The sequence below is a fragment of the Mesocricetus auratus genome, unplaced genomic scaffold, assembly GCF_017639785.1.
Source record: "Mesocricetus auratus isolate SY011 unplaced genomic scaffold, BCM_Maur_2.0 Super-Scaffold_100676, whole genome shotgun sequence".
In the NCBI taxonomy this organism is placed as follows: domain Eukaryota; kingdom Metazoa; phylum Chordata; class Mammalia; order Rodentia; family Cricetidae; genus Mesocricetus; species Mesocricetus auratus.
In genome coordinates this window covers 17045778-17062315 of record NW_024429266.1, presented here as the reverse complement: position 1 = coordinate 17062315, position 16538 = coordinate 17045778, and the positions used below count along the sequence as shown (strand labels likewise).

Genomic DNA, 16538 nt, shown 5'->3' with positions numbered 1-16538 from the left:
TAGAACATTACCTTCTTGCACATTCTAATTGTGATTTAGGATTGAGAAAATTCCCTACATATGTGCCTGTCTTTCAGTTGGTTAAGTCAGTTTTTTGAGGCAGCCCAGACTGGCTTTGGACTACAGATCCCGTTGTTTCAGCATCCTGAAGGCTGGGATTACAGGCACATGACACTATGTCTGGCTATGTATTTATTCTCACTCTGTGGCTCTCATTGATTCAGGACCCACCAATTGGCCCAGGCTGTCCCTGCTTCAGCACCCCAGTGCTGGGATTATAGGCATGCACCATCACAGCTGTTTATATACTTACAAATCTTCATTTTAAGTATCAGCTAACTAATGATAGGAGTCAAGTTTAAGATCAATTGGATGAATTCCAATACATCTCATGTCACTTTCTTTTTGCATAGCCTGAGACCCATCTGATGTGTTTCAGCCAAAGTAAGAGATAAATTACTCTCACTTTAAGCAAAGTGGGTAGAAATATATTATTTAGCTGTCACTTTACACCGTGTTATTGACTTTCAGATTAAGCTGTGCCTCTAAAGCCTGGCTAGAATCCACATACTGCCACATTCCATCTCGGGGAATTCCATTACTTGTGATGACTAAATGTAGGTGTCATTTGAAGTCATAATTTATTTATTCCCTTAATATTTAAATTGGCGTTCAAAGCACCAAACAACCGAATAAGCTGTTTTCAGACATATGATCTCCATCATAATTATTTCTTCATTTATTTCAACATAATAAAAACGGTGGCCATCCTTTTTGATTAGACAAAGTAGAGGAGTGGTTTTTAAGTCACCCTTGACTTTCTACGACACCCACAACTTGCTCCCTGCAACATCTAAACTAGAAGGTGCCACCATAGCTTCTGTGTGCTGTTTGTAATGAACTTAATACGATATTCTCAGGATTTATGCAGCAACTACATGCCAGGTTACATTTTTAAATCTCCATACTGAATTATAAATTAGCAGCAATCCGGGTAAACATCACAGCATACAAAACAGGACATATAACTACTGAGTTCTTGAATTCAAATACAATTTGTATCTGTCTATGACTTTAACTTTTAATAACATATTCATAAACACTAATTCATTAGGATGTTAGTATTTCAAAGGGGCCAGAGAATAAACCTAAAACCATTTGAAACAAAAGCTCTGTTTCTAATTCAAGGTAAATATATAAGCTAGAACCCACATCTCATATAAACATAGTTTTAAAAGCAAAGAAATGAGGCTCTGATTTAAACATCAAATGGGGCACATGATTTTTTTTAATGAATGCAATGCTCTTTAGGGCACCTGAGTGAGGGAAAGTACAGAAGCTCACATACTTGCAAGCATAACCAGACCTTCCCTTCATCTATCATCCTCAGGAGAGCTGAGCATCCCACACTCAAAGCAGACAGGTAAAGCCACTGTGGCCCACCAGGTAGCCTGAATACTTCCAACGCAAATCAAAAAGTGGGAGAGCATTTCCGTATAATGCATGCAGCAGAAGCTGGGACTCGGGATGACATACTCACAGGAGGTTGCACTATTGATTCTCGGTAAAAGTACAAAAGAAATGGACCAGCCTAAAGCAACCACTGCAAATGCACACAGTTATGATGAAATGAAAATGAAGCATGTTCTATCACCACTCTGAGGCCTGAGGCTGGGACCAGTTTTCTCATGAGCATCCAGAACTAAGTGGAGATGCTGCTTCTATCTATCTATCTATCTATCTATCTATCTATCTATCTATCTATCTATCTATCTATCCATCCATCCATCCATCCATCCATCTATCTTTTCCATTACTGATCCCTTCAAGCATCATTCTGGAGTGGACATTTTTAAACAGGTATCGCTGTTACTTTCAAACAGCCAACATGCACAATAGCCCTTGCAATCCCTTCAACAGCCTCCCCTCCAGGACATCCTTTTGACTCTCTCCACACCAAACAGAGCCTGTTACTCAACTCAACCAGGAGCTTTAAATAAGGGCTTTAGAATTAGTCATTTGGGTGACTTAATCAGGTCCTCAAAAAAGACACGGGCTGTCCTTTTGGCTTCTAACAGAAATACCCACCTCCACTCTTCTTTCCAGGGACACTGTTGGTGAGGCAACGCTCAGGGAAGGCTTTGGGGGCCAGATGGGATTCGGGTGGGCACGGTGCTGACATACTCGAGTTTCCTGTTTTTTTTTTTTTTACATAATGACCCAAATATGAGGAAACTTCCACATTCCATTACAGACTCAGTTTGGATTCTGCAGGTCTGTAAGAGTAAGCAGCAGTTCTCTTCCTGCTGCTGGCACACTCTTAATTTCAACATTTGCTTAAGGACATAGTGATGGGCCAGATTTTTAAGTGTGGATTCCCAAAAGATCCTTGTGGAAGGACTTTTCTTCTTTCTAGAATGGCCAGTCTTAGGGACTCAACGCTTGAGCCAAAGACACAAGTCCTCACCCAGGAAAGAAAGGGAAAGGGGAATGCACATCTGCTGGGTCCCACTTTGCCGATAAGTGGCAGATAGCTGGGGACCTTTGACTTGTCCGTTCTCAGTGCAGAATCGCTCTCCATTTGGGTTTAGGTGGGAAAGCTCCCTAAAAACTCCTGCTAGCTTCCCATCATACACGGCCAAAAGCTCTGGATCACCAGCGACAACTTTATTGCAGCGTTTTTGTAGTTCTGCTCTGAGTGAAATGGCTCCAAAGAACCAGGTAAACATCCCACTGATCCCCTCTTTGTGCAAAGCCGGGTCCCTTGCAATCAACCACTCTTCTCACAGGTACCCCAATAACACACTGTACATGAACCCTACAGTGAAGAACTATTCAGGAGGTCCCCCAGGATGCTCGAACTGGGGTAACCTGAAAGCGAACCTTTCTTTTCTCCACGCAATTGAGTCATTAAGCAAAAATGTGCAGGGTCGACAGAGGATACAGGCAACCTGGTCCCGGGGGCGGGCCGCCCGTTGGGGTCCCACTAGAGTCCCTACACTCCTAGCGCTGCATACTCCGACCACTTAGCCCCCCGGAAACCAGTGGTCCTTACATGTTCCAGCTTATCTTTTCTCCGGAGCCAGACGCTGGCGCTGTAGTCCTGCTGCTTGACACTGCTGTAGAAGTTCGCGCCCACTCGGGTCAGGCTGGGCGAGGGTTCTTTGGGGCGGCTTTTCAACCTCATCTGCTCGAAGCCCTCGTGGGGGGAGGCCGAGAGCCACTCGTGCTGCCGGATCTCCATCCTGACATGACCAGGCGGCGGCCCGGCGCGCAACCCACTCGGGATGGGAGCAGGGCGCCGCCGGCGAGCAAGAGGCCAGGCGCGCGGTGAGATGGAGCTGAAGGAGAGAGCGGGGAGCACCGGGTACAGATCACCCTCAGAAAGCACGGGTGCCGATCGCCCGAGGTGTGCGCAGCCAGCTGGCTAGAGGCACAGGAGCAGGAACACAGGAAGAGGGACGGGGTCGGGGACGGGGACAGGGGTCCGCAGGACAAGGGGTGGGAGAAGAGATGGGGGAGGGGGCGGATGGGGGGACCGGACAAAGGGAGACAGGGAAGGAGTGGATGCCTGCTCCCAAGTGGCAGAAGTGAGGGTGCAGCGGAGGTGGCCGCGACGTCGCCGGCCGCTGCGGTCCCGGGCGGGAGCTCAGCTCGCGGCTGCTCCGCACCAACTGGAACCCGGTCCCCGGGGCGGGCGGACGGCGGGGGTGGGGGTGCGGTGGGAGGGGCCCGGCGGCCAAGCCGAAGCCCGCAGGTTGATGCAGTGAGGAGCCGCCCGAGGCGAGCGCTGAGTCCGGCCGCCGCCCTCCGCGTGCGCCTCTCCCCAGCCCGCCTGCCTCGCCCTTGCCGTCGCCCGCGTGGGTTCTCGCTGGCAAACCACCGGGCATCTGGGGAAGTGAGCGCCGTCCGCGCATGATAGCGGGCAAGGCTCCGGAGGACGGCTCTCTGGGAAGCCACCAGCTCTGCCCCACATCGCTCTAGTTCGTTGTGACCCTACTATTTACCCTGGCTTGCTCGCTCACTCGGAAAGTTCACCAACTTCCCATCCCGGGAGCCCACACATCTCACCCCAGGGAACTTGGCTGAGAACGTCCCCAGAAAATGGTTTGGAGGACATGCATTTTTGCGAATCTTGTATTGTACTTCATCTGGGGATACCGCGAAGTATGTCTCTCCACCAGCGAGGGCAGCCCTCTACTGTCCAGCTTGTTGGATCTGCCTGCCACCCCTCAGATCTCAGGGTCCACTTTAAATCGGGCTCCTGGGGGTTGTCAGGACCTGTGACCCTGAGAGAGGTGACCCAGCACCAATCTACACCGCGTGCTTGGATTCTGTGTCGCGGCTTCCTGCGCAGTTCTCTGTGCGGTTCTAGGATCATAAAGGGCTTTACCCCCCAAACCCAATCCAAAGCAACCAAGCCTGATTATCAGGGTAGCGAGTTAATAACTGAATCTTAAATTCCTTTTCTTTCGCTCTCCCCTAGCCAATGGCTGAAAACATTTTCTGTTTGTTGTTTCAATTATAAAACAGAATCTTAACTATGTTAAGGATTCGCGAGGTTCTTTGAAAAGCCTGGAAAGTCAACATAAATTTGGGAAGCACCCTGGGGGGTGTTGAAAAAGCTTCAGAGGGCAAACTTCTCTAGCCCTTGGCAGTACCCACACATACTCCAACCCCCAACATTCTTGTTCAGACGATAGCTTCATAAAAAAGACATTCCAAGTTGGAATCGGTCAAACTTGTGGAGGAAAGGGTCTCGTATCTATTCAGAGCTCCCATTGTATAAGATTGGCTTGGGGTGGGGTGTACCAATAGGTAGAATCCAGACTTTGCATGACCAGGCCCTGGCTCACACTGCCTCTCTAAATGCTATGCGAAAACAATAGTTGGAATAGAATGCCATGGGAAGTCCTTGTGAGGAAGGAGCAACAGAACATGAATACACAGTTTTCAGTCCTGGCATCTAAACTACTGGGCAGAATGACCTATGAGTTAGCAGTAAACCTTACAGCCAGGATAAACGTTATGAAGCCCATTTTCCAGAGAGGGATCTGAGGCTGAAGGAGGAAACCACGCTTCTAAACACAAGTGCTTGAGCCTGGCTTAAAAAACTGTGGAGGCTAAGTTTATAGTTTATTGGTCAACTGTTTGTTTAGCAAGACAAGGTCTTGGCTACAATACTAGATTGAGAATTACCTACATTTCATTGTATAGTATCTTCCATTTTATACTATAATAATCATCATATTATTCTCAGGTTTTATTATTACAATTTTTAAGTACAAATGCACAGTTTAAATGGCTAAAATTAGATACAATGGATGCAAACTGATTGCCTTTCTGCAAAGAAAACAACTATCTATTACTCTCTGGGATGATGCTGAAGATAATATGTAATTCCCACACCTTGACATGTGATAGGTAGCCAATTCAGAGTAATAATGAAGTGTCTTACCACAGAAAAATATAAACAAATAGTTTCCTGATCAAACCAGATTTTTCAGTTGAGTCAATTTTTTTAAATTATGCTTTCATAGGTGAAAATACTATGGATAAAATTCTATTATCTCCAATTTTTCAAGACTGCAAAGGCAGTGTGCATTTCTCCCTACATATATGTGACAGTAAACTACTGAATCGAGCATTGTTAACAACTCACAGATAATGCCTGCTGTGTTCAAAAACTATCAGGCAAAGCATGAATTCCCAGTGCTTCTTGCTGACGCTCATTGGCATAGCATACTAGGCATAAAATGGACTCAGTGAGTCTTTGCACTTTCACTCACAGACTTTTCTTCTATCATTGACTCTTCTTCAAGTGTGTTGTTTGTGACATTAGTGTAGAACTTTCCAGTTGATGTTCAAAAGGACACTGTTTCATGCTGAACTTGATTCCAATGACTGGAAGGAAGAAAAGTATTTCTGAAGATGACCAGTTATATAGATTACAGCACTGGACAGAACATTAGGGTAGGATTAACATTATGGAACATGAAACTTACTCCCAGAACACTTTTCCTGAACATTTTCATGGCCCTTTGGTCTGTATAAGTAATATGCATAATCGATTCTACTAGCCCATTGGCTTCTTGCAAGTTGGAGCCATGCATGATCCTTTACTCTGCTGATAGTGCCTCAGTGGCAATAATCACACAATAAACCATGTCAACCCCCCATAATTCACTTGTTTGCTTCCTTTTTTGTTGAGAGAATGCACAATTGCAATACTCAGAGTTTAGGGGCCACTGGATGGCTCATCATGTAAGGACACTTGCACCAAGCGTGACAACTTGAGCTCATTCCCTGAGCTGCACATGGAAGGAGATAGCCAACTCCTGCAAGTTGTCCTCTGCCTCCACAAGCCCACCATGGGACCCCACCCCCATGCACAAGCAAAGAAAACTGAACAAATACATAAAATATTCAGATTTTAGAACCACCTCCTTGATTTCTTAGTTATAACTTCCTTAGTTTTATTTGGCTTTCATTAGTTTCACGTTCATAAAGTAAATGAGGATGTATTAGTCAACTTTCTGTTACTGTAAGAAATACCTGAGGTAGTCAGATTTGAAGAGAGGAAAGACTTGACTGGGTCCAGAGTTGGAGGGCTCAGAACATGATCGATTGTCTTCATTGCTAGCTCGGGGCCCTCAGTGAGGCAGGAAGTCATAGCAGATGGTAAGTTGTTTGCTCCCAGTGGGGAAGCAAAGCCAGAAAGAAGCAGCAGCTGAGGTCCCCACAGCTCCTTTAATGGCATCTCCCTAAAGACCAGAAGACTTCCCACAGGCCTCCATTTCCTAAAGTTTCTACCACTTCTAATATTGTCAGAGGCCGAGGCCCAAGGCTTTAAGCAACACGGGTCTTTGAGGAACTCGTATTTAAAACTGCACTAGAGGACTAACTGTTGCTCGCTCCGTGGTTGCTATGGGAATAGGATAAGAAAATACTACAAGAACTATAGAGCTCTTTCTGTCCTTGTGCAGGATGCTCTCTGCATTATTGCAATGTGAGCTATCTGTCCCTTCAAAGTTATACCACTTGAGTGATTGCAATTGTCTAATGCAGAAACTGCATTGAGCCACAAACTCACGCCTCGCTGATATTTGTATTTATTCTAGGAGTACTTATTTTAGTGGTTACCTGTGCTTCTATGCTTTAAAATCACATGGAATAGCAAATAAAACACATACATATCTATTAATTTCAAACCCAGAGGTGTCCTTGACTATGACGTGTTAGTGATGATGGGAATTTAGCTATTCTGCATGGGCATGAAACCTAAGACACAAAGGGTTGAGAAGTAATTGAGTATCTTGTGAAAGCCCTGACTAGTTTGGTGATACGTGATAGTTCCATACTATCTATATCTGTGGCATGTGCTTACTCACTTTCTGGGAGACAGATAAATGACCTGGAATCACTCTTGCTATTTGCTATCAGCTCCACAAACCCCCCAAGGGGGGCAGAAATTAAAGTTCATGGATATTAAATAACCTGCTCAAATCCATCATCTAATGTGAGATATAAAATGCAAATTTACTGACTTAAAGATTCCCCATCATTTCAGATGAAAACTCTTCATGTGATTATTTCTTAGTGTGTATGTACATGTGCATGTAAGTACACACGTATGTGCATTTGAAGCCCAAAAGTCAAAACTGGGTTTTTTTTCTCAATTGCTCTCCTCCAGGGTCTCTTCATTGAGCCCAGAGTTTACCAATTTGGTTAGGCTACCTGGCCAGTGAGCCCATGGGATCCACTGGTCTCTGCTGTTCTCCTTGAGCTGGAAACCTATGCAAAGGCCCACATCCAGCTTTTGACATGGGTACTGGGCATCTAGACTCAGGCCCTCATGGTTGTGTGGCAAGTCCTCTACCCACTGAGTCATCATTTCAGCCCATTTCTCAATGACGTTACATTATATCCTTTTACATGTGTATTTTCATCAAGTATTACTGGGTTTTGTCAGAGATTTTAATGAATAAAAATTTCAATAGTTAGATCTTCCCTGATAAATCATAATTATTTTTATACTATGGAAGTCTGTGCTGAAACACTGTCCCAAGAATGACTCTCTTCTTTGTTATCAAAGAACATATGTAATAGCTAAAATGGCATTGCTTCTCAAAATAGATGTTAATTATAAGCTTATTTCAGTAGAAAATTTAAATGAAGCACTCCTATTTGAACAAAAATAAAATATCCCCAGTTTCAAAATGTTTTCTAAATGGATATGCAGACATTAATACTCACTGAGAATTATGTTTTATTTTGCATTATTGTCTTTACTTAAAAAGTTACTATTGGTTAGGTAGAAAATAAATTTCTAAAAGATGTTAAATACTAATAAAGTAGGTCTGTTTACCTATAACCTAATGTAGACTAGTAGTTCCCCCTTGGGAGTCTGTGCTAGGCTCTGTGTCGGTTGGTCTTTGACGGCATCCTCTCATTTAATTCTCACAAAAGTTCTACAAGATAAACACAATCATCCCGGTGTGTAAGAATCTGCTTTCTGCTGTTAGAACAGTGCATACTCTGTAATCTATGAATAGAAGAAGTTTATTTAGCTCTTGGTTCTGTAGGATGTACAGGTCATGTATAAAGAAGGATTTTGAGATGCATTGGAACAGGAGATGAAATTCTGTACAAAGGATAAAACCTACAGGGTAGAGTTGCTGTTATAACCCCTTTTCACAATAACGAACCTAGTCTATCTGTGATGGTTTTACCCTCCCATATCATTGCATTGGGGATCATGCTTCCAATAATGAATTGGGGAGATGCATTTCAAACTTGTGCTACAAATGAGGAAACAAACATTCAAAGATACAAGGGCTGATGATTGCTATAGGGGCTCATTCCAAGTGCCTTTTCACACCCAGTAACTCTGCTGGGTGGAATGTCCCAGTGGTGACTTGGAGGGAGGTAAGGATTATTGTAACAGCTTCTAAGTTCCAAGGTGAGGGCCAAGCACAGCAAATTTCTACAATGTTGTGGAGTTTACAATCTTATCTACCCAAGAAGAACCAAGTCGCGTGGCACCAGAATGTTCTGAGGTTTGCCTACACCAGTGGATATGGTGCCAGCTGTGGAGACTCAAGTGAGTTGCTTTGCTTAGTCAGTCTGTCAAATTGCTAACGTGTGGTCACCAGCTTGGACAGGAAATGCAACAATGCCTCACTGGGAAACAATAAATACATAAAGAAGGTAACTGAGAGAGTTATCCAGGCAATTTAGCATGCCTCAAAGTTTCTAGTAAGAAGCACAACATCTCATTTCTCCTAGCTCATGGTGTAGATGGATGGATTATCAGACAATGGAGTAAGCTGCCACTTCATTTGGTCTTTGTGCCCATAGCCTGGGAGTTATGGTTAAATAATTCTGAAACATTAGTTGAGTACTTCCAAGGTATTTCTCCTGATAGTCTAAATTTCATTTTAATTATTTATTGTGTTTTGACTACTATACAAAAATACCTAAAAATTAATTTAGAGGAGAAAAGATGTGTTTGGACTGAGGTTTTGTATTAGTTTGTGATCAAGGAGCTCCACTGTTTTGGATTTCAAGTGGGAGATTGGGGTGGTGAGAGTTAGGACTATAAGGCAGAGTGAAACAACTTACATCACTTGTCACACAATCCCTTCCAAGGATGCACTCACAGTGACCTAAGATCCCTGGTTAGACATCACCTTCTAAAGGGTTTATCCCTTCCAACAGCTCCATGCCTGGTAGAAAAATGTAATACACAGGCTTTTATGGCATATTCAGCATGCAAGCTACAGCAGAACCTAGGATGATCTGCATATTTAACATGGCGCCCAGGATAAAGTATGTCCAGCTCAACAGTGAGGAAGGAAATATCTGAGTGGACTACATTCTTATGCATCTGTAGATCCCTGAAACTGGTATCTACTTTTAAATCAAATGACATGAGCGTGGTGCAGTGGCGCACACTTACCACACGTGCACATCCTGCACAGTGAGTGTCGGCTGGGCTCACCTTCAGGGCTTGTAAAACTCTTCTGCTCCAAGAGCCTGTTGTTATTGAGAGAAACAACATAGAATTAATGTCATAAAACAATCCGAGCATCTCTGACATCCACCATCTGTGCTAAAGAGGGACCTGCTGACTCCTCAGAACGTCAATGTTCCTGACACATGGAGTAATTGTTCCTACAGTAAATCACTTAAACAATGTAACCCAATAGGCAGCTTCTCAGTGCTTGCCCAAGTCATTATTGGTAGCTCTGTACACATCACAGCACTTGTGAAAAGAGGAGGTAAATTCATATTTCCTGGTAACAGATTCAGAAAACCCAGAGGTAATTTTATTTGCTTGTTCGTTCATTTATCTGTTTGTTTATATTTTTAACACAGGGTTTCTGGTAGTCCAGGCTGGCCTTGAACTCCTGACCATCCTGCCTTCATTCCCCGCACCTCCCCAGTGCTAGATTTACAGGCATGTGTCACTGCACCTGTCTCACAGAGTTAATTTTTGGGTTTAGGGACTCAAGCTTTCTTTGATCTGAGGTTTTATGAACCAATGACTTCTTCCTCCATACTGATTGTGAAGTTCTGCTTTTGTACCCCTGTCTAATGATGTTATTTTTGTGCTCTTTGTTTTTTGCTTTACACTGCTCTAATGACATTTTTCTAATACAGGCAGAACATAAATAATAGATGAAGAATTAGTTAATCTATCATGAACCAAGGCTGCCTCACAACATGTCAGACTGATGGATAGGTTCCAAGTTATATAAAGTATTAAATTGATATACAAAGTTGGAAGAAGCATATTAAATATCTGTCATTTTCCACTTTTAATATATCTTCTCTAATTATGTTCAAGGCACTCTAATTTTTTTCTGAAAGAATTCATTTTAACAATTGATTGTGGGGACACCAGACCTTGAGCAGAAACCCACTTCCCCTTCGGCCTGGGAGCAGGCAGCTGTGTAATGTTTACTGAAAACAATTCAGTGCTTTAAAGCTCTTGATAGGGCTCAGATAAGGGCTAGCTCACTGAGATACCATGACTTTCACACCCCCTATGGCTAGATGCCTCTTCCTGTCCCCCCCTGTGGTGTCTCCCCGATTCTGGGGCCAGAGATTAACCACCAGCCAGGAGGGTGAGAAGTCTGGAAAGAATGGTATGTAGATGAATGGCAGAAGTCCTTAAAAAGGGAAGCTCCTTTTTCTTAGAGAGACTTCTCCTGAGAGCTCTCTCCTAAGCGGACTGGGGTCTCCTCCTAAGCTGACTTGGGAAGATAAAGTTTTCTTAAAGCAACCGACCGGTCTCTGTGTCATCTATCCCGACCACCTTGCTACATTCTCGGATGCAGGCCGCACAGCAGGTGTGACAATTGGAGGTCCCACCGAGATTTGAACTCGGATCGCTGGATTCAGAGTCCAGAGTGCTAACCATTACATTATTCTTCCTTATGATAAAGAGAAGATGGAATATCTATAGACCTTCCATGATGGGTGGACCCTGTTTATTACATCTACAGGGGCCAAGTTTGATAACCTTTATCCCAATAGCCCCTTGATGTCTTTTTTTAAACAACATCCTGTGATTTTTCCCAAGGTTTTAAAGGAGAGCCACCTAGTTGGAGCTCACTCAGTCTTTACAGATGGTTCCTCCAAAGGTTTCGCGGTGGTGGTTTCTTCTCAGGTGCAGAAGAGGGTACCCATAGGGAAAATGTCAGCACAAGCTGCAGAGTTGTTTGCCTGTTTGATGGCCTTCCAAATGTTTGAGGGGGAGCCCTTTAATTTATATACTGATAGTGTCTATGTTGCCAACATTGTCAGACCTTTAGAAACCTCTTCATATGGTCTTCCAACCTCTCAGATCTGTTCCTTATTAGTTCAGCTCCAACATCTTATTTGGCAGCGCATCCACCCTGCTTATGTGGGATTTATTCGTGCACATACTAACCTTCCAGGACCCCTTGCTCAGGGCAATCAATTTGCTGACTCCTTGACCCGCCCTAGGGTCTTATACACTCAGGAGCAGCTTGCCCACCAGCTCCATGAGCGATATCATCTAAATGCCGCTCCATTAAATTTCATACTGGGTGCCCCCTATCCATGGCTACACAGATTACCTCTCAGTGCCCTGACTGTGCCCCTTATCATAATTCTCCCAATGAGGGGGGTAAAATCCCCGGGGCCTCAGGGCCAACCATCTTTGGCAAATGGATATAACTCACCTGCCACAGGCAGGGAAATTAAAATACATGCATGTTTTGGTGGATACGTATTCTAAACTGATTTTTGCCTCTCTCCACTCAGGAGAGAAGATTAAAGATGTTATTTCTCATTGCCTGCAGGCCTTTGCCTACATGGGCGTTCCTGATGCCCTAAAAACGGGCAATGGCCCTGCCTATGCCAGCAATCCCTTTGCTGCCTTTTGCAGGGAGCATCACATTGTCCATTCTTTTGGTATTCCTCACAACCCCACCGGACAGGCCATTGTGGAGCCACTCTCAAACAGTATTTCAAAAAAATAAAGAAGGGGGAATATGTCACCTCCCCCAATATTCAGTTATCCACCATACTTCATATTTTAAATTTTTTGACCATAGACAGTAATAATTTGTCTGCTATGGAGAGACATTGGAACAAACCCTCCCAGTCTTTGGGATGGGTCAGATGCAAGGATTTGATTACAGGAAAATGGCAGCCATCCACTCCCCTACTAGCTAGGGTCCGAGGGGCTGTTTGTGTTTTCCCTCCAGGAAGTTAGAAGCCCATTTGGGTCCCCGAACAGTGCATCAGGCATGTTGACCCGGACTCTGCTCCCGACACTAGGAATGCTCGCCATGATAAAAATGATCCTAACATTGCCAAACTCAGGTAAGGGAAGTATGGGCACTGGTGAGGAAAACCCCTCCCACCGTTTTGATGCCAGTTAGTCACTGCAGCTCCCCATTCATCGCCTTTATAGCACTAATAAATACATTGGGAGTGGCTGCTGCCAACACGAGAGTCTGAGTTTCCCCTCCTAAAAGGGGAATCTCTGCTTTATTAAAAATATTTAATATCTCCATGATTAAACCCTCAGTTGAAGGGTGGATTGGATTAAATGTCTAGGCCCTCACCTAACAAAGGTCAAAAAAGAAAGGGAACCTAAGATAAGAAGTTGCCCTCAGTTGGAGGGTAGATTGGAGGATCATCCTCAATGGAAAGATAGATTAAAGATGGGTAAATTAAATAAACTGGTAACAGTTAATAAATGAGGTATTAGTATTCAGTAAAGAAAAAGACAAAGGTATATAAAATAAAAATGTTTGGTTACATTTATATAGGGTAGGTTATTGAATTTTGTGAGTCATCTCTAAAAACTTTTGGCAAAAGCCTGGCCTTTCCACTTTGCATCTACAGAATTACAAGGAGTGGGTATGGCTGTAGCCCCTGAGTGTAGCTCAAAACTTCTCTAATGAAGAAATGACGAGGGACATACAGGACTTTTTCAACCTTTTGTTTTAATTCAAAGATTGACTGGAGTTGTTCTGTTAAAGAAGTTTCAGTTCAACAAACTAATCATAACCTAGGCAAGGAGAGATATGTATGCATGGTCTGTGTGTATGGACGTGGCCACGTCAGTATGTATGAAGTGTGAAATGTAAATGCGTGAATGTTGACAAAAGCAACTGTTCTAATTGCCTTGGATATGATTAAAGGGATACTTAAATCCCTTCAAACAGTTAAAAACTACCTAAATCGATTTAGATATAGCCAAAAGAAACATCCAGTCAGTCGGTTAATATTTTAACAAAAAATTCAAGTTAAGCCCTCAGAGCCAGTCAGAGAGAGAGAGAGAGAGAGAGAGAGAGAGAGAGAGAGAGAGAGAGAGAGAGAGAGAGAGAGGTTTTTTCAGGGAACTGTCCTGCTGCTTTGGCAGGCCCCCACCCCCAAAGGCGTCTGTGTAGATGCAAATTAGGCCTTGTCAGTTCAGATGCAAACTAGGCCTTGTCAGCTAGTGAGAGCTACAGGTTAAAAAAAAAAGGGACTATTTGGGACATAATATAGTTTACAATCCTTAAATGATTCTCAAAGGTACTTAATGGTTATGTCCCTTTTAAAGGACATCTACTAATACTTTAAATAGTGATCCCAATTCACCTAGATAGTTGACTAAGGAGGGTAGACAAATCCTTCTACTGTTATGGTCCAACTTCAACAGTTCAAACAAAATTTAAAAATAAAAGGGGGAGTAATGTTCCCAGTCCCCACATGATTCATTAAATAATCCACTCCTCATTTAAAAATTTTTAAAATGTAAATGCCAGTGAGGAATCTGCTTCAGACAGATTCTGACATAATGAAAGTTAAACAACTATTACTCAGGTCAAATGGAAACATCCATACACTAGACAGTAGAGAAGACCCTAATTTGGGGTCGAGGGCATGTTTGTGTTTTCTTACAGGAAAAGAATAAAGCTTCAGTAGCTGTCACAACATTTGGTGAGATGCATGGAGCAGAGAAAACTGGACCTGAGACCGTGGGAGCCTGCTCAAGCCAGTTCGAGATCTCCTAAGTCGGTGTTCCTGACCCTTGATGTCATCAAATCTACAGCCCGAGAAAGAAATAAAACAGTCAGTTCGAGATTTCCAGTTTCTCATCAGGCTTGCTACATCAACCTCCTGGACCCGTGAGTTTTCATCCCAAAGCCAACAAAACTGGAAGATTAGAAGCTAGCTTTTGATACACCTTAAAACAACAGAATTCATTTTGCCAGCTTTTCCCTTTGGGGGAAAAAGGACCCATTTAAAACATTTGGACATTGGTATGGACTGTGATGAGTGGCAAAAGCCTCTTTTCAGTATTTGAACAGGACATGGTCACTTGAAATATCAGACTTGGTAGTTCCTGTTTCTGGAATCACACCTATGCCAGTGTGTTTTTCTGGAGAAATGTGGTTTGTCCTGGTGCGACAAAAAGACTTTGACTCGGGTTACATGTTCGGCTGATACTACTGACATTAAATCGACAGACTACATCACCACAGGAACAAATTGGTACTCTGTAAATAGTGCTACAAGCCTCTTGTTCATATTTTTTATAATGCTACATGTGTAACATCAATGATTGTACCTAATGTATCTGTGCAAGTGCACTATCTAATGCTTTCCTAAGTAGATCTTAAAATGATTGTAAACTTTATCACTGTTTTAACCGTCAAATTGTAACTATAAATCACCCTTGTAGCAAAGAAAGGCTGGTGGTAGAATGCTAAGGCCCAGATCGGGGGATGGGCAGGTGACAGAGAGGCGCTATGTCAGTGGGGGTCCTAGGAATGGTAACAGTGACAGTAGGCATTCTGGCTTCATGCTGAGTTCAAAGTGCCTTAGCCCATGGCAATCCCGATAGCCATAAAGCCTTATTACAGATGATTCTAAGGTTGGGGTGACTCAAAAGACGGGCAACCTGTGGGGAAGACCCTCTCCCACCTAAGACAGGGGTTCAAGGTCCCCCAAAGACGGGCCAGGGAGGGTGACCCTACTTGACCTAAGCCAGGAGTGCCTCATTTAAAAATAAAAAGGGGTGAATTGTGGGGACACCAGACCTTGAGCAGAAACCCACTTCCCCTTCCACCTGGGAGCAGGCAGCTGTGTAATGTTTACTGAAAAAATTCAGTGCTTTAAAGCTCTTGATAGGGCTCAGATAAGGGCTAGCTCACTGAGATACCATGACTTTCACACCCCCTACGGCTAGATGCCTCTTCCTGTCCCCCCCTGCGGTGTCTCCCCGATTCTGGGGCCAGAGATTAACCACCAGCCAGGAGGGTGAGAAGTCTGGAAAGAATGGTATGTAGATGAATGGCAGAAGTCCTTAAAAGGGAAGCTCCTTTTTCTTAGAGAGACTTCTCCTGAGAGCTCTCTCCTAAGCGGACTGGGGTCTCCTCCTAAACTGACTTGGGAAGATAAAGTCTCTGTGTCATCTATCCCGACCACCTCACTACATTCTCGGATGCAGGCCGCACAGCAGGTGCGACAATGTGTGCTAGGCCATAGCAACACAAGATTAAAAAATAAATAAAACAAGGTTAAATGTCGCCCCAGCCTAATCTAGCCAGGAAAGCAGACAAATGTTGTAGTACAACTTGAGGGTCTCATCACTCAGCCTGGGCTTGGGGTAAACAGGGTAAGGTATGGAGAAAATTTTCCATATGGAGATAAGGTCTGCAAGGAAAACAAGGCTGCACATTTGGATAATCCTATCTGAGAGAGTGAGAGCTGTGTCTACTGAGCTAGAAGGCAAAATTTCTGCTTGACAAATATTTATTGAGTTTCTGATTAACAATGAGAGTTTGGCAGATATTATGGAGAGTCGAAATTCCAAGAAACCATGAACTCCAACTTAAAGGAACTGCTATAAATAGACAGACTCTAAGTAAAGCCATGGCCATCATAAACTTATGATGAGACGGTTAAGGTTAATGACACAGATGATAAATGCTAAATCAATAGTTCCCAAAGGACATAGCATTGTAAACTATTGAAGATACTTGTTGCCAGAATTGGGGTAT

General features: G+C 43.6%; 1 protein-coding gene across 2 annotated transcripts in view; it reads right to left on the bottom strand.

The window, feature by feature from the left end:
- The window catches only part of Pld5 (phospholipase D family member 5), a 296385-nt gene extending 292736 nt beyond the window's left edge, over positions 1 to 3649 (bottom strand). The window contains exon 1 of one of the 2 annotated variants that reach the window (XM_005078165.4): positions 3056 to 3649. In XM_005078165.4, the coding sequence (XP_005078222.1) occupies positions 3056 to 3244 (189 nt within the window). In that variant the 5' untranslated portion in view covers positions 3245 to 3649. The remainder of the gene's footprint in view (positions 1 to 3055) is intronic. The other variant, XM_040738384.1, reaches the window with a different exon arrangement.
- Positions 3650 to 16538: the final 12889 nt, after the last annotated feature.